The 20,968-nt window shown below is 36.1% G+C and overlaps 1 protein-coding gene across 3 annotated transcripts in view; it reads right to left on the bottom strand.

The window, feature by feature from the left end:
* Ptp69D (Protein tyrosine phosphatase 69D) overlaps positions 1-20,968 on the bottom strand; it is a 150,060-nt gene that overhangs the window by 14,261 nt on the left and 114,831 nt on the right. For all 3 annotated transcript variants that reach the window (XM_081762316.1, XM_081762318.1, XM_081762317.1), the window contains exons 23-25: positions 17,945-18,061; positions 8,149-8,286; positions 649-809 (exon numbers count right to left, since the gene is read on the bottom strand). In XM_081762316.1, the coding sequence (XP_081618442.1) occupies positions 649-809; positions 8,149-8,286; positions 17,945-18,061 (416 nt within the window). The remainder of the gene's footprint in view (positions 1-648; positions 810-8,148; positions 8,287-17,944; positions 18,062-20,968) is intronic.

Below are 20,968 nucleotides of genomic sequence, written 5' to 3'. Positions count from 1 at the left end.
ACGCTAACAACGTAAAACATGGACAACCGGATTGCATGAGGTATTTTTGTCTTAGCTACTAATAACGGGGAAGATATATTTATGGCGGACTCCCGAAGAATTATTTATTTTCTACTCATTTTCATGATACTCCGTAGTCTTATTGTTGCTCTCAAGGAACAGATTACTGCCAGTGATTATGTGAATATTTTACGTAACCGCGTGCATCTTATGGTACAGATGTTGTTCCCCAACAACGCGATCTTCCATAATGACAATGTGTCAAGATACTAACCAAACTTGTTTAGGTGTGGTTGAAGGAACAAGAGGTTGAACTTCACTTCCCTTGGCCCGCATAATTTCCCGATTTGAACATTACTGAACATCTATAGGCAGTTTTGGAGCAGCGAGTTTGGTCTAGATTTCGCCCTCCATTATCGCTGACGAAACTGACTGCAGCACTGCATGCAGACTGATCCTGTATTCCTCTGGAAACGATTCATGAATTGTATGCCTGAATTCCGCGAGAAATTAAAGCTGTACTACAAGCTAAATGTGATCCAACATAGTTTAATCAAATGAGTTGTATTATAAGGTGTTTCCATTATTTTGATAATCACCTATACACATACAATTATATATACGTTCCAGTATAAAATTTAGTATTACCTGCAATGCACGGTAACTGGACCACTTCCACCATGAGCCTCTTGATGTGACTGCGTTTGGTCGACTAATTCTATAAGACCTCTAGTGACTTCTGGAACCTCCCCTTCTACTGTTGGCCAACCATTGTATTGGAACTGGGTAACCATTATGTTCTCATCCGTCTGGAAAACAAAACTAGTGCTTTAAGCAAGAAGTATACAGAAAATCAGTATGGGTTGAAGACATGTCTCAAGAAAATGTGGCAGAATGACATGGATTATAGCCACACTGATATGGAATTATGTACTCTAGTTTTCACAGTTAAATCGGTAACTACTTTCCACAGTCAAGTCCCGTATGCGAAAAGTTAGGTTTAACTCATCATGGTTCTGGTTCTACTTTGTTCTAAAAGGTAGTAATACAAACTGAATGAACTGAAACAATTGATGTGATGATGTCCGTAAATGGGTGAAGTAATCTCCTTTTACTTAAGAAAGAAAAGAAAAAAAAAATATCTTTGGTATAACTACATATGATTAATGGTTAAATACAGTAAAATATGTCTTTATTGGTCACTACTGATTTTAATAGGATGTAGACAATTTATACAAATAAAATATCAAATACAATTTGATATCTCAAACCACTACGGAAACATGAAAACAATGATTAAATTCAATATATTACTTAACATAGTGTATTTGTAGAATTTTTTTTAAAACTACTTTTTGATTTATTTTGCTTCTATGACACAATATTTTTTGGTAGTTGTAATTACAATAAGTTATCGGAATAACAATTTTAAGCAATGTTGCAAACTTCACAAATATTTATCATATTTCCAGAACGTTTTGAGATATCAAGTTATTGTAAAAGCATTATAATATTCATATCAATTGAAAGCTATGTATGCAGTTGGATGAGGTATTTATCTACATTTTGAAATACATTTTCAAATCCTTGTATCTTTGTTTCTATATGTTCGTATTTCGTCATATCATGGTCATAGTATAAGACACTAAATTACTTTGGATGTGCACTGCTCCATCCGTCTCACTAGTGATGTTTCTAATACATTACCATCTTACGAGGGGGTATCAAAAAGTTCGTGCAACCACCTAGAATGTGAGAACTACGAATCCCCTTGGACACGCATTTTATAGTTGGGTACTTGTATGTTAACCACGCAAGCTCTGGACTCGTTAGAACAACTTTTCCTTTCTTTTTCCCCAAGTAAATCACTAAAGGTGCGATGACTCTCAAGCTTGAGGCATGGAGCGTCATTAAGTTCCTCCATCTCCAGAGGAAATCAGCAAAGTAGATTCACGAAGAGAAGACAGAAGTCTATGAGGATGAAAGCCCATTCTATGAGATGGTACCCAAGTGGAAACGGCAATTCCAAACTGGACACATGACCTCAGCGGATGCTTCTAGATCTGAAAGATCATCTTTCACTGATGATGCAGCCCTGACGGAGGCAGTTGAGAAGGTCATAATGGAAGACAGGTGGATAACCATTGAAAGTGTTATGTGTGCAACAGGTATGAGTTATGGGACTGCCTGGAATATGGTTCACAACCAGCTGCATTTTCAGAAAGTGTCATTTTGGGTGAGTGCCGCGACTGCTCACACCTTTCCAGAAGAGAAATCGCAAAGACGCTGCAAAAGAAATGTTGCATCGCTGCGAGGTGGATGAAGATTACTTTTGCGGCAGACTAGTGACAATGAGTGAATGTTGGATTTATCTTTATGACCCAGAAACAAAGGAAATGTGCAAACACTGCAAACATCCCTCCACCCCAGCCCTAAAATGGCACGAGTGCACAAGTCTGCCGCTATGGTGATGCTTTCCGTCTTTTGGGACTGTGAAAGGGTCACCATGACAGATTACTTACCACTGGGGCAAAACTATTACTAGTACATATTATTGCCATCTCCTGACTAACAAGTAAAGGGTCCATATGGATGAATCGAGTTGCGGGATGAAACTTAGTGCGTCTGATAGAGGATGTGAAAATATGTGTATGTGCAAAGTTATAGCGGCTGAGCGCCGTAAGAAACGGAGGGGGAGGGTGTAAAAGTTGGTGGGAGAAGGGCTATGCTATGTTATAGAAATCCATCAAATAAACTGTTGAATAGTAAAAATAGTGAAAGATAGGCAATGCAAACTGTGGTAGTTTTACATATTGGCAAAAGAAGAATGAGCAGAGTACATCACGAACCCCCGCCGCCATATTGAAATCCGCCACTTTTAAACCTGTGATATTTTTTTGAAGTGGAAGGTAGTCATGTGATATATCAGTTAGGACCAGAATGTTCTCAGAAAGTCAATTATGAACTTTAGTGATCGTTATATGTACTTATTTTGAAGATTTAGAATCATCTTCATAGTTATTTACGAAACTGATACTCGTATGTTGAAAGTTTCAATTATCACGAAAACACATGTAGGCCTAAGTTAAACATATCTACAAGCCAAGAAAACTAACAGTGAAATTTGGTATCAAAGTTGTATTATTGCATTACTATTTATGACATTACTTCCAATTTGCTTCATATAGTGCCGAAGAGAACTGTTCCGGTCTGGAAGAACAGTCCCCCCCTCCCCCTTCTTTTTGCGCACAGGGTGGTTATTTCGAGCATGTGTGTGTTGCGATGGTATCTACAGAAATAAAACTGTCCATAATTCGTCAGTGATTAGTGATATGACAAAACAGAAAGCAGTATTGCATTCTTCATCAAAACACAGTCTTAACGCATGTGTATGCCTACCTTTTCATTTCAGAAAATATCACAGATTTCAAAATGTCGGCGGAGGTTCGTTATCTACTCTGCTTACTCTTTTTTTGCCAATGCGTGAAACTACCACCGTCTGCATTGTCTATCTTTCACTATTTGTACGACTCAACAGTTTATTTGATGTATTTCTGTAACATAGCATACCCCCTCTGCCACCAAATTTGACCCCTTCCGTTTCTTATGACGCTCAGTCGCTATAACGTTGCACATACACATATTTTCACATCCTCTATCAGGCGCACTATGTCTCACCCCGCAACACGATTCATCCATTTGGATCCCTTACTTGCAAGTTACAAGAGGAACTGAAGAAGAAACGTCGTGGAATGGTCACAAAAGTGGTTCTGCTGTTGGCAGACAGTGCACCAGCTCATTCCGCCCATGCATCCATGATGAAGGCAGTGGAATTAGGATATGAAATATTGACCACCCCCATCCAGCACCAAGTGACATCTTTCTCTTCCCAGAAATGAAGCGTCCACTCAGAGGACGGCATTTTGATAGTAGGGATGACGCCATTTGTGAGACTGAACTGTGATTTCAAAGAAAACCTGCAGACTTTCACAAAATTGGCTTACGGAAAGTGAAGAACCACTGGCAAAACTGTGTCGCTAAGAACGGTGACTACGTAGAGAAGGACTATTACCATCATGGTGTCAAGAGTTCTGCAGAGTGAATTCTTCTAGGTCATTGCACAAACTTTTTCATGCCCCCTCGTTAAGTTTACAACACTGGGTAAAAAATTTGATATTGTAATTTTGTCTTTAACATGTAGATTGAGTATGTAATAACAGACGTAGTGCCATTTGAAAGAATATAATTTTATATTGGATTGGCAACACTGGTGATATTACCGAGTATGTCAAACAATGTCCCCCTGCCGATATCTGCATGGTACAAAATTTCAGTACAAAGGGTGTTAATGAACTATACTGACAAACTTCAAGATATGATTCCTCATATCACAATGTGAGAAAAAAAAAACAAAGTTCGTATGGACCTTTGGACAAAAGTGCATAGTTTCAGAGGTACAACCGTTCAAAAGCATGGAAAAACTACACTGCATCACGTACTATTTTTAATACAAGATATTGTGGAGTGGAGGCCATATCAGTGTAATCATATACGTCATCCAAAAATGCATATTTCATCAATGTGTAATGATTGCGCAAGTATTTCCTTACAGGGCATAATTCTCAGACATGCTCCCAACGTAATTCTGATACGCTGTGAATTAAAGTGAGTCCAAAGTAGACAAATAATAAGCCTTGACACGTAATGCATCGGCAGGAAGCAAGAAGTATCAGGGACTGACAGCTCCACGGTTCCTCATGTTTGGAATAACGTGTGTTTCGATGCCTTGTTTCGCGGTATATTTCACGTTTTCTACACAATAACATAAAACAATACATCGCAGCACGCGCTATTCCGAGAACAAATAACCCTGGAACTAGTGATTTCTAACATCTGACTATCCGCCGACGCATTGTGTGTTCACTGTTGTCAAGGTTTATCTTTTGTCTACTTTGGACCCATCTATAACTCGGATCATATCTGAGAATTCTCTTGGGATGTTTGGAATTATGCCCTGTAGGGCACATTGCTGAAATACGCATTTTTAAATTCCTCATATGGACTTGCGCTCTATGGTTTCTCGTGTTCGAAATAACGCGTGCTGCAATGTAGCTTCTCCATGCGTTTCGACAGCCCTAGCTCTAAAACTACGCACTTTTTGCCCATAGGTTCATATGGACATTCTTTTTTTTTTTTTTTTTTTTTTTTTATTATTATTATTTCTTTCAGTGAGGAATCACCTGTTACAGTTTGTCGGCACAGTTCATTAAGAGGTTGGACCATTTATCTCGATACGCCCTTGTAACTTTCAAACTAACAGATGCAAAACTATGGAACTTTTGTACCATACAAATATTAGCAGGCGGAAATTGTTTGGCATACACTGTAGTACCACACGGTTAACAGTGTTGCCAACCTAAGTTTTTGTTTTTGTTTTCAAATAGTACCACGTCAGATTACATATTTTAAGTCTGCATGTAAAAGGCAAAATATACAATGGCACACTTATCATACAAAGTTGGAAACAAAAGACGCTGTAGTATCGAAAACATTGAAAAAAACAGTTCAATTTTGGAGGGTTCTACAACAGTAATTACGCAAGTGAGACAGACGGGGTAACGCACATCCTAAATACCATAACGTCACTACATGATGTATTTTGACTAAGTAGGAACCAAGCTACGAGGAATTGAAAATTTTATTTTTTCAAAGGAATTTATTTAGAAAAAAAAAAATGTTTGCATAAGTATCACATCCAATTACGTAGTTGGTTCTCAATATACATGAAAATCATAATGTCGTTTACTGTAATTTGATATATTGCTTAAAATGACGTATTTGTGGGAATTTTATAAATCAGTTTGATTTACTTTATTTCGATGTTATTACATTAACACTTTTTGGTATATGTAATTACAACAAGTTCTCCGTTTGCATAATTTTAAGCAATACTGCAACGTTTACTAGTATATACCATATCTCCAGAACGGTTTGAAATATCAAGTTGCTGTAAATCACATTATAGCTTTCCCATTTATTGAAAGCCATCTATGCAATTGCCATCTAAGCAGTTTTCCGAAGGAAAACAAAAATCCACCACTTGTGTCTCTGTTCCTATTCATTCGGAATCCGTCATATCATCAACATAGTATTAGACACTAAACTACTCTGGATGTGCATTGGCCCGTTGTTGCTGTTGCTGAAATATGAAATTTATCCTATCTCTAGGTTCTAGTTTGGGGGTGTTTTGCGACAGGTACAACAATGAAATCTCATAAATCAAACTTACAAGAGTTCTAATACAGTTTAATTTAGAATATAAGTTTATATGTCAGTCTTGTGTACTGGGAAAACCTAGCACAAAGAGATTTCTCTGACAACATACGTGGTAGATTCTGATGATAATATTCCAGTTTCGTGCTTTTGATTATTGTTCAATTCCAACCCTGATATAGTCGTAATTGATGATGGGTTATTATCTCGGAGACGAAGTACTGATGGGCAGTAATCCTTTACTAGTTCTGTGATGATTATGCCGAATACCCTCCGTTTCGGCGGTGTTAAACTTTAAATGAATACTGTTTAAGTCGAAGTTTGGTAAACGAAGAACATATAACTTAAGAACATGACAACAACGAACATAGATCTTGCGTCGTTTATTTTCTAAGTACCAGTGGACTCTCTTGAAAATTACTTAATATTTTATATCAGTATCTTTGCTGAGGTTGATAATTTAAAAGCTCGTGGACGTGACGTAAAGCCATATGCAGAAAAAACAAAATAACTATTTCGAGTCCGGGTTGCAGAAGTTCCAGAACAGATTTCGGAATTTAGGAAGTAAGAAGTATGTCTGTGCCAGCTTTCCGCAATGAGGTGTAAATAAAGCTCCCATCATTGCATAAGACGAATTCACATATTATTGTATAACAGAGGTTACATCATGATCCAATTCTTTACATACAATATTTACACGTAAACTTAGTTTCATATTTTCTGATATTTCGTAAACTTATACCATTAAAATGAAAATTAGATTTGACTCGAAATAAAATCTAAGATTAGGACTAACACACTATAAAAGCCACCTAAATTAGGATGTTCGTGATACTGTAGCGTCCTTAGTTTGCAACAATGAATAACAAATGTGATATTGTAAGCTTTCGTCTAAATATGCAATAACTTTACGCCTATTTGAAACCATATAACTATGTTCAGTTGGCAACACAGTTAACTTTGTGATATCTCAGAGCATGTCAGGCAATGTCCTCTTACCGATATTTGCATAGTACAAAATTTTTGTTGTCTATTAGTTGGAAAGCGTATCAAGATATACAATGAAATATAGTGAAATCTGTGAATAACGGACACTGAAAAGACATGGTTATTTGTTCGTAAATGAAAGATGTTCGTTACAAAAAGATTACACAAATTTAGATTAATCAGTGGTTGAATTACTGATCGGGAAATATTCATCGTAAATAAACAAAAGCGCTGTTGAAGCGGATGTGTTTATAGGATGTGCACTGCAAAGTAAACTTCACGTGTGATTTTTCTTTCCAAGCATATGTCATCCTTTGAAAAAAAAAAAAAAAAAAATGATACTGACTGTAAAAACAGTAAAAGTCACGCTATGTAATAAGAGCATGCAACATTATTATTAAATACTGAAAATGTAAACAAAACTCTCAACCATTATGGACTGTGAACTTCTTGGAGAAGAGTCTTTAATAGTTGTCTGCAATTGTACACCCTGCGGACACTAATGTCTGCTCGAAATTTACTGTAATGTATCGCAGATTTATTTGAAAATTACAGAAAGTATATTCTGTGCTAAATACTTATGAACTGAGAATAATTATTTTCCGTTATAAACAGGTTACTAAAAGGATGTTTGATGGAAAATAAGACTGTCTATGCCAGTAAAAAGGAAGAGTTCTGACCCATACACTTTTACCAAAAAAAAAAAAAAAAAAGTCTATATTATAGTCAGTTATTGAGATGTTCATTACAGGAGGTTCATTTGTATACATAAATATTTTAACAACATTGTTCTTTGACAAGTAAGACGTCCAAATTATTATTTTTTAAGAACTAATCCTTTAAAAAGCAACAACAGGACAAATTAGTGAAAAAGTAAATATTACTCACCTTACAATTTGTAACACTAAATTCTCTTCTTGTGTAATACGGACAGCTCTCACTTTGAATATATTTAACTTTAATATGTTCATGACTAACTTCATCGTCTGGCCAGTAACGTAAGCATTTCTTTGGACCATCGCCGAGCTGTACGAAAAGAATATTATTATTTCAATATTCTGTATGTATATAACGGGATATCATTTTACAAATTGTTACATAAATAAAACTTTTTTCCCGTCTGAGCCTTGGACCTGCTCCATCATCAAAGAGCGACGCACCAACAGACATGGGGCAAGCCCGAACATCATTTAAATATTTGTCTTCCTGCATCCATGAACAAAATAAGTATGCTCGTAGTAACTAAACAATATCTGCTTTGTACCAAATACAAGCAACTGCATTATTAGGTGCATAAATATGAGGTTACACAAATGAGAATGGGGAAACATAATGGTAAGCGCCACTTGTGGTAAAATTGAGTTATTCAGTGGAATGGGTTGTGATCGAACCACAGAAGTGTATGTACGTACTTTAATTTCCGAAATGTACATGTAGATGGCAGGGGAAGCTTGCTTGGCATGTGTCACTGCATTGAATTGCATGTAAGCATTCTTTACCAGTTAATCGAAAGTGAGCGAATGTGACATACCATTATGTTCCCCCAGAGCTGCTCAAATACTAATGTTAAAATCTGAGATAGTGTCCAAAAGATACAGGTATAGTCCAATTAATTTAGGCAGGGAATTATCTTTATAGCTTCAGATGTTATTGAATTTAACAGATGTTAAAATTCAGGACAAAGAAAGAAATCTGCCTTTCTTGTCCCCCTCCGCCCCGGAAAAAAAACCGTCCCGAATATAGGGTGCCATTTCTCACATCCGATTTTCTGTACAATATTAAAATGCTTTCTCTGGAATGGTTCAATAAATAATAATAATAATAATAATAATAATAATAATAATAATAATAATAATAATAATAATAATAATAAATATTGGTTCAAATTATATTCTTTCTTTGGAAACATGTGTCAGATTTCTCGTGTTGTAACCTTCTGATTATTACTATTATTATTATTATTATTATTATTAAAAATTATATGCCGATCCTTTTTTTTTTTTAAGGCACACTGATTTTAAAAATTCTAAGAATTGTACACGAATTGTATCTCTAAGGGTGCCATTTTACAACTACAACTTAAAATCTACAACTTAGATTTTTGGAATTTTTCATAATGGTTTTGTGAAAAATTCACTCCCGGACCAATGTGCTCAATGTGATGGAATAAAAACGATAAACCAAAGTTGTAACTGGTGAAATGTTTTTATTCTTTTGGATTTTCTTTACATAGAACCTTTCAAATTACGAATTATCTTTTGGGGCAATGTAGAATCATCTAGATTATTCCAGACTGCAAGAGAACCTTCTAGAACATTCTGAAATCTACCCAAATGTAACAAAAATGTCTGGAACATTCTAAAACCATCTAGATAATTCCAGAATATTACATTATCTTCTAGGACAATCTAGAACCATCCAGAAAATTGTGTGTGTTTGGCCTAGCATGTAAAGGGAGGACATATGAATTTACAGTTCAATTGTCAACAGGTAAAAAAAGAGAACAGTTTTTCAAATTTGTGGTCCAACAGTACCTGTAAGCTTCTGCGAGGATCCTGCCGATCCAAGTTGTACGGTGTTTTGGGGAAAGGACTGAATTTGAAATGTTTTCTTACTGGGGTCAATGGAGAGTGAAGTATGTTGATTATTTGCATATATATATATATATACTAGCAGCGTTCACCCCGCTTCGCTGCGGTCACCCCGGAACGCAATAAACTTTGTTACTTAGATAATTTTTACTTTTTCGCTTTCAAGTGATATGATAAAAACCATAGAAGATTGCAGTAAATGTTAACATTATATCGCCTGTCATTTATGTTAACCCGCCCCGCTTCGCTGCGGTCACCCCCGAACGCAATAAACTTTGTTACTTAGATAATTTTTACTTTTTCGCTTTCAAGTGATATGATAAAAACCATTATAACGCCTGTCATGTATGTTAACCCGCCGAGTGACACGGTCATGCGGGTTGCATATAAATACGTTTATTTTTATACCTATGATGAACTAACAAAGGATTTGTACGTAATGGACACCTGAATGGTCAATTATCTCAACCGCCGGCCAGCAGGGTGTACGCTTCTCCGTACCGCGGGAAATTTAAATGATTTTTAATAGTTTGTAGTGTATGAAAGAAAAGCTTCTAAAATAACTACTATTGCGTATAGAGACATAAAGTAAAAAGCATTTTGTTGCCAAAGGTCTCTGCTATAATTTTGGGGGTCATTTGAGATACTTGGTACAAACCGAGCAGCGCCACGGGGCGCCAAAGATCAAAAAATCTAGAAAAAATGCTAAATTTGGGGTGAAAACACCCCCAACCCCCTTCGTTTCAATTTTGTTTGTAAAGAATTGTATTGAAAATGTACGTACATCCTTCCGAATGCGAAATCTTTTTGGTTGAGATCTTAGAATGAAATAGTAATGTTTCTATAAATTATTTTCTGAGACCTTGCAAATGCGAAAAAAATGTGTAAAATTTATGTCATTGCAGTGTATCAGAAAACATTTTTTTCTGACGTTACGAAATGCGACTAAGTTATGAAATTACTTTTATATTCTTAAGGAAGGTCCCTGGTATAATTTTTAGGTCCTTTGACATACTTGGTACAAACTCAGGGGGCGCCACGGGGCGCCAAAGATAAAAAAATCTAGAAAAAATGCTAAATTTGGGGGTGAAAACACCCCCAACCCCCTTCTTTTCAATTTTATTTGTAAAGAATTGTGTTGAAAATGTACGTACATCCTTCCGAATGCGAAATCTTTTTGGTTGAGGTCTTACAATGAAATTATTTTCTGACACCTTGCAAATTCCAAAAAAATGTGTAAAATTTATATCATTGCAGTGTATCAGAAAACACTTTTTTCTGACGTTACGAAATGCGAATAAGTTATGAAATCACTTTTATATTCTTAAGGAAAGTCCCTGGTATAATTTTTGGGTCTTTTGACATACTTGGTACAAACCGAGGGGGGCGCCACAAGGCGCCAAGAATAAAAAAATCTAGAAAAAATGCTAAATTTGGGGTGAAAACACCCCCCAATCCCCTTCTTTTCAATTTTGTTTGTAAAGAATTTTATTGAAAATGTACATACATCCTTCCGAATGGGAAATCTTTTTGGTTGAGGTCTTACAATGAAATTATTTTCTGACACCTTGCAAATTCCAAAAAAATGTGTAAAATTTATGTCATTGCAGTGTATCAGAAAACACTTTTTTCTGACGTTACGAAATGCGAATAAGTTATGAAATCACTTTTATATTCTTAAGGAAAGTCCCTGGTATAATTTTTGGGTCTTTTGACATACTTGGTACAAACCGAGGGGGGCGCCACAAGGCGCCAAGAATAAAAAAATCTAGAAAAAATGCTAAATTTGGGGTGAAAACACCCCCCAACCCCCTTCTTTTCAATTTTGTTTGTAAAGAATTTTATTGAAAATGTACATACATCCTTCCGAATGGGAAATCTTTTTGGTTGAGGTCTTACAATGAAATTATTTTCTGACACCTTGCAAATTCCAAAAAAATGTGTAAAATTTATGTCATTGCAGTGTATCAGAAAACATTTTTTTCTGACGTTACGAAATGCGACTAAGTTATGAAATCACTTTTATATTCTTAAGGAAAGTCCCTGGTTAAAATTTAGGGTCCTTTGACATACTTTGTACAAACTCAAGGGGCGCCAAATGGCGCCAAAGATCAAAAAATGTCTCGGGTTCGATCTCTGATTCGGCATTGTCAACAGCGTCCAAATCATCTACATCTTCTGTGACTCTCGTGCCACACTGCTTGCTTGTTGAATTGCTTCTTCGCAAAGCTTGCTGATGTCATCTGCTCAAAAGGTAAATGAACACTTTTCATTCCAGCTAACATCACAGAACGGAACATGACTCACACAAGAAAACAAACAACCCAGTTTGGGCTCGTGGTTTTGAGGGGTGGAGGGTACGAGGGCAATTGTGTATATCGCCCACTTGTTAAAACAAAATGACGATAACACAATCAACTTCCTATTCGGGGTCATAAATTACCTTCTGTCGTGACGTTTGTTTAGTCTATTCTAGCAGGAAAACATGATTCCCTGATTCCCTCTTCCCCGCTACCCTCTTGCCACCACCCCTAGCTGTGGTAAGAAAAAAAGAAGAGTGTTCTTTTCCTTCGTACAATAAGAAGTCAGTATACATTGAACTACCATGATAATATTTCCTCCGAAACATTTATAAAATCTTGTGAAACGCAGATTTTTTTAAAATTTAAAAGCCATTCTTTTTAAAAATCACAAACCTAAATTCTTATCGCTATTAAAACTAGATAAAAGTAGGAATAGCACACTTATTTTTTAAAATGATGTGCCTTATTGTATGAGGAGATAGTCCATAGCGAAAGGAAACAAAAACGTTGGTTCTCAACCGGTGTGTCGCTGGTCAAAGTAGACCTTTCGCCTCTGTCAGTACAGTGGCAGCGGGAAAGAACGGGTGTACACTTTTGACAGTGTACTGTCAATGGTAAACTAAGGGTTATACCTATGATGAACTAACAAAGGATTTGTACGTAATGGACACCTGAATGGTCAATTATCTCAAGACACTGGTAATTGAAAATTAAAGTGATATGATAAAAACCATCTAGGGTCCAAATCCTAATAACCCCCCAAAAATAAAAGAAATTGGTTCAGCCGTATTAGCGTGATGAGCGGACAAAGGATTTAAACGTTCTCTTTTATATATATAGATATATATATACACTTTCTTTCTTGAGGCTGGGAATAGAAGTGCCCATTTCAAGAGTCTGTTTTAAAGTCAATATATTTCCAGTTATGACTTTCTGTGTTCTAAAAGCTTTGACAAAATATCAACTATCAGACTAAGCGAACTGAACAAGAAGAATTAGATTCTCTGAATCAGTCAACTATACAGGTTGATGTTAGTCCTGTTAAGAAAAATCATGGTCAGTGAAGTCAAGTCGTAACCTGTATGCATCAAGAAAGCACAACGAAATTACTGTGGCTGTGGGCGAGTACGAGGAACACTCTGAAAGTTTTGAGAATGAGCAACAATTAGGTATCGCAGATCGTTGAAACTTTGATCGCTGTTTGAGTGATGTGACCAAGTTTCAATTTTTAGAGGAGTCATATATTTTCAAAACAAGACCAGCAGTGTTACAGTTGTAAGTGATGACAGAGGACATGACGCAGTACATCCATTATTGGAAACACGCAAAATTCTTCAACAGCTGCAATCACAGGCAGAAAACATCACCATTATTTCTGAAGGGTTCTTAACTACCTCAATAGTGTTACTAACTGTTTGAATTGACGAAGTCGCTTGTATCAATGGAGTGAGTACACAGTGATGATGGTCATAAGAAGGGGCCTTCCAATGGTGTAGGAAACCTGCTGAAGCACCACACTACAAAACACTATCTTTACAATCCAAGTACAGCTGCAATTCAGAATGCCGAGGATTTTACAAGAGTATTGAAGTCATACACATACAACAGCCCTCATTTTGTTGCCCAAAGAGAGATGTTCGTGGCCTGTGTGTATGACTGTGACTGGTGGCTTGCAGAGGCTATAGATATCAGTTGTGAGTTAAATGAAATCGTGAACTTCATGCTACCACATGGACCGGCTGCTGGATATTGATTTCCATCTGCGCGACAGCAACACCACTGCTCACTTCTAAATCACTACGTTTTAAAGATTATAGGTGCCCCAGCTCCTAATGGAACAACGGGGCTGCGGTGGCTCAGTGGTAGAGCATTCACCTCTGGTGCATGGGTTTGTTGGTTCGATCCCACCTTGCGCCGAGTTACAACGATCTATTTTGTGAATTTCTTCTATTTTTATATCTTGGTTTTGAGCAACAGTGCATAAAAGTACACAATCTGTTGTGTAGAAGAAGAAGAAGAAGAAAAGAATATAATGTTGTTGATTCTAAATAGAAAGAAATAAGACCTAATCTTAGTAGCTGAAGATATATGTTGATTTTATATGTATAATCGGTACTCTTCGTTACAGTAACAACAGATAGTTGTTTATTTAGAAGTTGCTATAACAACTAACAAGGAAAATTATTATTATTATTGAAGTTAAGTGAAAGGGAATAAAAGGTAATAATCACACAAGGTGACGTGTCTTATATAAGGCAATTTGATCGTGTTTATATAGCTAAAAACTACGAGAACTGTGGGCTGGAATGTAACATAAATATAACGTTACAAAGTGACCTTGGTGGTGGAAAACACCGTGTGCGTGGGTTTCCTCGGAGTTTTCCCGTTTCCTCCAACTTTCTTCATTCCACCGTTTCATTCATTTTATCATCATCACCGTCTCCTTTTAGCCTAACCGGCATAATCGTGGGACGTAAAACGTAAAGATTTCATTTTCCTATTGGGACAACAGAATGGCATCACTCAATATTGAATAAAGACATTAATGCAGTTGAACACATTTTCAATTCATTGAACTGCTGATTTCAGTTCTAAGAGAATGGAAATGGAATGCTTTGGAACATGTAATACGTTTTGGAACTTGCACATATATTTTGGAAGCTTTAATGTGTTCGAAAGCTGTGTATGTTATCTATCTTGATGCAGAATTAAATGCCATGGCAAATGAAACTAGATTGTGACTGCATGCGATCAATGTGAGAATGTGGTAGCGGAAACTGGTTTAGTGTATGGTAAAATTATTAATTGCTTATAAATCCTGTTCAACTGAAAAAATGAAGTTCTCCTTTCTAGGACATGTAGTGCTGTCAGGTACTGACACAAAATCAAAATAAATTTTGGGATTGGCATTTCTGAAAAGTATATATATGATTTCTAATATATCTTGAACCGTTTCAAAGGTAGAACATTTCATGCCCAAATTCGCACGTGAGAAATGAGGCCCGAGACACCATCTTTGACGGCCTGCAAATTGGGTCAGGATTTTTTTGTCAAAACAATAATAATAATAAAATAAAGAAAGAAAATAACATAAAAATAAATTAATACAAATTTCTTACTTAGTCCTGAATGTTAACACCTGTTAAATTCAATAACATCTGACAATATAGAGGTATTTTTTTTATCTTTCTTTCTTTCTTTATATGCCTGCCTAAGTTGAGTTGGACTGTCTACAAGTGCGCATTCGAAATACGCTTATTTTCGGAATTAACGTCACCCAGTGTACGCTGAAAGGTCCAAAGTTCAAGTTTCAACCGAGTCGATTTTCAGTTTAACGTCCCTTTCAGCAGCGACGAGATATGAGACATGGACTTAAGTGACTAATGTGGAATCCGAACCACAGCTCACGCCGGGAATCGAACCTGGGTCTCCCACGCCAAAGGTGCGTACGCTAACCGCTTAGCCACGAAGAAGCTCTACCAAGTTTCAAGTTCATAGTGCGTAGTGTGCGACGATGTAGACTACGTTGATGTACTTAAGATGGCGTTTCTCGTAGTAGGAACGATATTGTCAGAATAAGTTCTAAATAAAATTGTAAACAACATATTGTTAATAGTTTTTGTTCAGGTGAATACTGTAGTGAGCTGATATTATAATAATTTCCTTGATAAATATCTAAATTAATGATTCTATACGTGGAATATCAAATTGTTACAAAATAACTCGTTTCTGTCATGTTCTCTGAGTACATAATGGAATTTAAAATCGTATACGAAAAGATCAAGTAATAATTATCTTATTAATACTATAACGATATTTGTGCTTAAAATATAACGCAGTTTGATTGTGATAACTAACCTATCGATACTGTATTTATTCGCATATAAATTATAAACTTTAATGTTATATGAATTGAAATTTTTAAGCTATGCCACAGAACAATGAATATTTATATTATTCATTGCTCTATGGCCACAGTTATAGCTCCAAATGTTAATTTGCAGGTAGATGGTAATGAATAACTTGCTAGTTTTGAATCTAAACAAATTTCTTTCAAGGCTACTATATTTCCTTGCACTTAGTCTGCCAGGGTCCGTAATGTATCAATACTGTATATTTTATAGTTTTTGACAGCTGGCCAAAAGTGACTGTTTTATTTATTTATTCGCATAGTGAGGAATATATTGTAATTCATAAAAAAAAAAAAAAAAAAAAAAAAAAAAAAAAAAAAAAAAAAAAAAAAAACCTTTTACATCAGAAAATTACTAGTACAGTACAGGAGAAACCTGTAGCTGTATAAAATACTGATCATGTTCCAAAAATAATATTTTGGATTACAGAAATGACAAAAAATTCATGAAAAAGTTGAAAAAAGCTTGAGATATACTCATTAGTTAGAAACTTTCCCTGAAAACTTTCAGTTTGTCGGTGAAACTTCTTGTAGGAGTGTCTCGCAGTACTCTGCCAAAAGGTTTGGTGAACATCTTTTGTTATATTGTCCTTCCATGGCAACGATTTCGTGTTCAAATCGTTCACCCAGTGTTGTTAGATTCAGAATAACAGATTTCCCCTGAAATTTTCCGATCGCTTGCAAAATTTCCCACCAACAAAGAAAGAAGCTGTTACGGCACTAATAACGTAGGTACAGGTGCTCAAACAATATGGGCAGAGGTTTCTTTTGGTTTCCCGCAGTCATACTGAAATGACACTTTAAATAAAGACACAAACTACATTCCTTCTGAAAACTGAAAATAACGACCATCTCAGTAACATCCCTCTAGTTGTAGTCTGCATAGAATAATGTTTCCTGTAAAGTCTTAAAAGTAATGTTTCACTTTATTCTTAATTTTAATATAGAATCTCTCAAAAAACTTGGACAGGTCATTCCAAACACAGACAAAAGAAAAAAAGTTTGGCGTTGTTTATAGGCTATACCTCTAGATTATACCAAAGCATTATTTCTGCTGGCACAGGAAACAATTTTTTGTACAAGTTGGTCAGAAACGACAGAAATGTCAACTGCTATACCAGGACTAGAATTCAGATTCTCAATAGCGGTCGAGAGCATGCATTTTCCAATTTGTTTTTGATCATTTTTGTAGTAACATAATTTTATTAACATTCAGTCTGTGGTTGAAAGTATAAACAAAACATCCGGCACAAAAGTAAAGATTAGTGTAGAATCGGTTTCCGCTACTTCCCTCTTTCAGTTTCTAATTGTCCTTTCAAATTAAAATCAAACAACTATGAGCAATCAATCAGAAGTACATCTTTTCCTGCGGGAGGAGAAATCTATTATAGGGCCATGCTTCCATTTTCCGTCTGTGGGTTACTTGGTATGGAGAAGAATATAAATGTCGTGTGTGTGTGTGCTACTTCTAAGCATTATATCCTTCACTCTTTCCCCTCACTTCACCCTATCATTCCGTGAATGACTGTCCGTAACAAATATAGTAAGCAAAGGGCCATAAACTCTTCCTCCCTTCTTTCTTCTCATAGAAAATGGATATTTGCGCGATTAACAATCAGTTCCATTTCATTCGGTTTATAAACCTCTCTAACTGTTCTGGTTCTTCTGACCTTCAAAGACGCTTCCAATCCATGTATTATTCCATGTACAAAGAGATGAAGACAAAGAGTGAGAAAAAATTACATGAAAAGGCAGAAAAGTTGACAGAATTTCCAACATTTAACTCACTATAATGCTGTATTACTGTATATTGTAGTTTTCTTTATATTACTATAATTCACTATGTTTATCTGTAAATGAACACTGAAAGCAATACTCACGTCAGACAGCATAACTAAGGTGACTATCCCTTGCTCTGAAATCATCCTCCAAAAGTCAGCAGTGGTTCCTTCAAGTGGATCTTGCGTGATAATGAATGATTCCGAATTGTCGTATCCCTGAAAAAAATGATGATGATTACATTCCGACTCTACAGAGGCAAGAAGCATTTATGATGTTTTCTATCAAATAAGGGAGTTTTAGATATCACTAATGCACTAGAGATACGACCTCTGCATCACATTAAGTGGTACCAGTTAGCTGTCGCTAATTTGTGTTACTTTTTATATACAGCGTAACCAACCCAAGTTTTCATAATAAAAATAAAAAGAAAGAAAATTGTAATATGAAACTTCATTGCGCTGTTAATCTTGTTAAAGTCATTTAGAGTTGGAAGCACTGGTGGCAGCTAGCTATGATCAGCTGTTCTTTCGCATGCTCCGGTGGCGTTCGGTATGACGTCACGCGTTATCTACTAGCTAGCCTTGAGCTTGTCGCTCCTCGCAGTGTTTTCCTAACAGGTACGTGAGTATGAGGTAGCTTAACTATGTAGAGTGAAAATCGAAAGAAAATTGCGTTTCGATTTATAAAATTCTTGAATCTATTAGAATGGTATAACCTGCAAAACTTGTGTTTGGTATATGTAGATCTTAGGTATATGACACTTTATATTGTTTAACGTGAATATTTGTATATAGTGGCAAGAAGAAAGGAAAATAAAAAGGAACTAGACTTTGTCAGAATCCATATTAAGGAAGCAAAGTTTCATTTTGCGTAATGGCAGGTTGAAACCTGATGTAGGAAGTAATGGGTTTTCAATAATATCTTAACTATATATAAAACTACATGAGCTGACATAAATTATTGAGCACTTCCTGTAAGGCTACAATGATTAAATTTGGCATGATTGTAGCTTTCCGGAACTAACCAACAGGAAAATTGCCAAAAGTGAATATTTTTAATTTTTAGGGGTCTAAAGGAGGATGAAGAAATTCCCATGCTATTTAAATGGGCGTTTTCTTAGGATACAAAATCTTATCTTATAGTCGAGATAGGAAAAGAAAACTATAGAATTGTGGATTCAAGAGGTGCTAGATCGTAGGCCGGGCAAAGACAGCGTGTGGGGGGCGAAGCATCCGGATGGGCAGATTCAGGAAATATGAAGAGCAAGTTTATGATATTTACTGTTGATTCAAAGGCCGATAGATAAGAAATGCGAGGCCGTAGGCCGAACAAACTCTGGGGTCTGGAGGCGGAGCCCCCAGCTTTCCAAGGACTAGTTGCCAAGTATATAATTTTTCGTATACAATTTTGTCTTGTTATATTTCACGAAACTGAAACTTATTTTAAAACGTGTGGAGCGTAGATTCTTTAGTAATTTAATAAGAAAAGAAATATTAGACACCATTTCGTATACTGAAGTACTAATTTAGCCTTTTGAATATTTGGTTTCCTCCTCCACTATAATTCCACTGCCTTAGGTTAACGGGGTGTGAGGTTTCATAGCTATTTAATTACTTGTTAAAGAGAATATTGAAAAAAAAAAAAAAAAAAAAGTACTTTTGTATTTAAAATGCTATTTGAAGATTCGTCACTAAAATTCTGAAATTGCTTTTCAGCCTGTGGTACTCGTTAAGGTTAGTACCGTAATATTTGGAGAAAATACGTTAAAATTTTCACTGTTTTCCCGTTACTAGATGACTAATTTTTTCCTTGCGTATTGTTACTTGTTCTTTATACATACATATTATATTATATATATCGCCTGTTTATTTCAAGAACGACATAACTCAAAAATCGCCCTTATTGACTTATGAACAGAAAATTAAAGCTAATCTTGATGTCTATCTCTGGTAAAAATTTCAGAGATGTGATTCCAAAACGGCGCTAGCGAGCACTTTGTGTCGTTCTTGCGCCCATTTGTTTCCATTGTATTTCGAAACTTTAAACGCTTCTCCTGAAAAGTTAGGAATTTTGAGTTATGTCATTCTTGAAATAAACAGGCGATATATTTGTTACAATAAATGTTATTTTCCTTTTTGTCTTCACAAGTAGCTTTTGAAACATTACCTTTAAGATTACCGGAGGTTTATTAAATATATTGGAAGTATATCTGTTAAAATAAAGCGTTCTCCAGATTACTGTAACTCGTCTCACGGCGTCATCATTATGCATAACCATGGGGGAACGGAATGTTCCTTTCCTCTCCTTTTATAATTTTCTGATTTTTAAAGGGAAAGAAAATGAAGTATCTTCCCGCAGGGCTTTAGATAGTGGGGGCAATTATACAGTATAGGTTTCGTCTACACGTTGCAACAGCTATTGTGTTCAACATGTAAAGTTTCGGGTGAGACCACGTTGGTCTCACATAAATTATTTTCTTATGGCCACGTGGCGCCAGGTTGTTCTCACACAACCTCTTATGTCCTGTGGTGACTCACTGATCTCACTTTTTACATTAAAATCTATTGCAATGTACAATAGTCGGTCTTAGAGTACGAGAAACAGCCTTGGCCTGTGGAATTGTGAGTCCAACGTGTCCCACATGGTTCTAGTCAAAGTGGCAATAATAGATCGTGTTTACCACGTTACTCAAAGGTCTAGTGTATTGTTCAAGTCACTCAAAACTGAGGCGAGACAACAATCACGTGGAATAAAAGTACTACAAAGCGAGCAGACATTGCCGCTATACCAAACTCGTTACTGACTTATGCGTTCGCATTTTCCCGGGAAAATCCGGATTTCACAACTCTGAGTTTGAATTTATAAATTTCCCTTGTCACACTCAAATAAGAGAAATAAGTGTAAAAATTTGTTACAGAGCCTGCCGAAGAGAGTGCGGACAAGATAACAGTGATGGTTACAGGAGAGCAACATTGTACTCTTTGATGCTCTACATCTGACCGGAGATCCGATTTCAAAATTACGTCCTTGACTGATAATGGTGAAATAATATAATTTAAGAGCTCCCTCATGGCCATATGGTTAGCCTACGCACATTCAGTGTGCGAGACCCAAGTTCGACT

The sequence above is a fragment of the Thermobia domestica genome, chromosome 6, assembly GCF_964235325.1.
Source record: "Thermobia domestica chromosome 6, izTheDome1.hap1.1, whole genome shotgun sequence".
In the NCBI taxonomy this organism is placed as follows: Eukaryota; Metazoa; Arthropoda; class Insecta; order Zygentoma; family Lepismatidae; genus Thermobia; species Thermobia domestica.
Note: the sequence above shows the minus strand (reverse complement) of the source record. Positions and strands in the feature narration are given on the sequence as shown.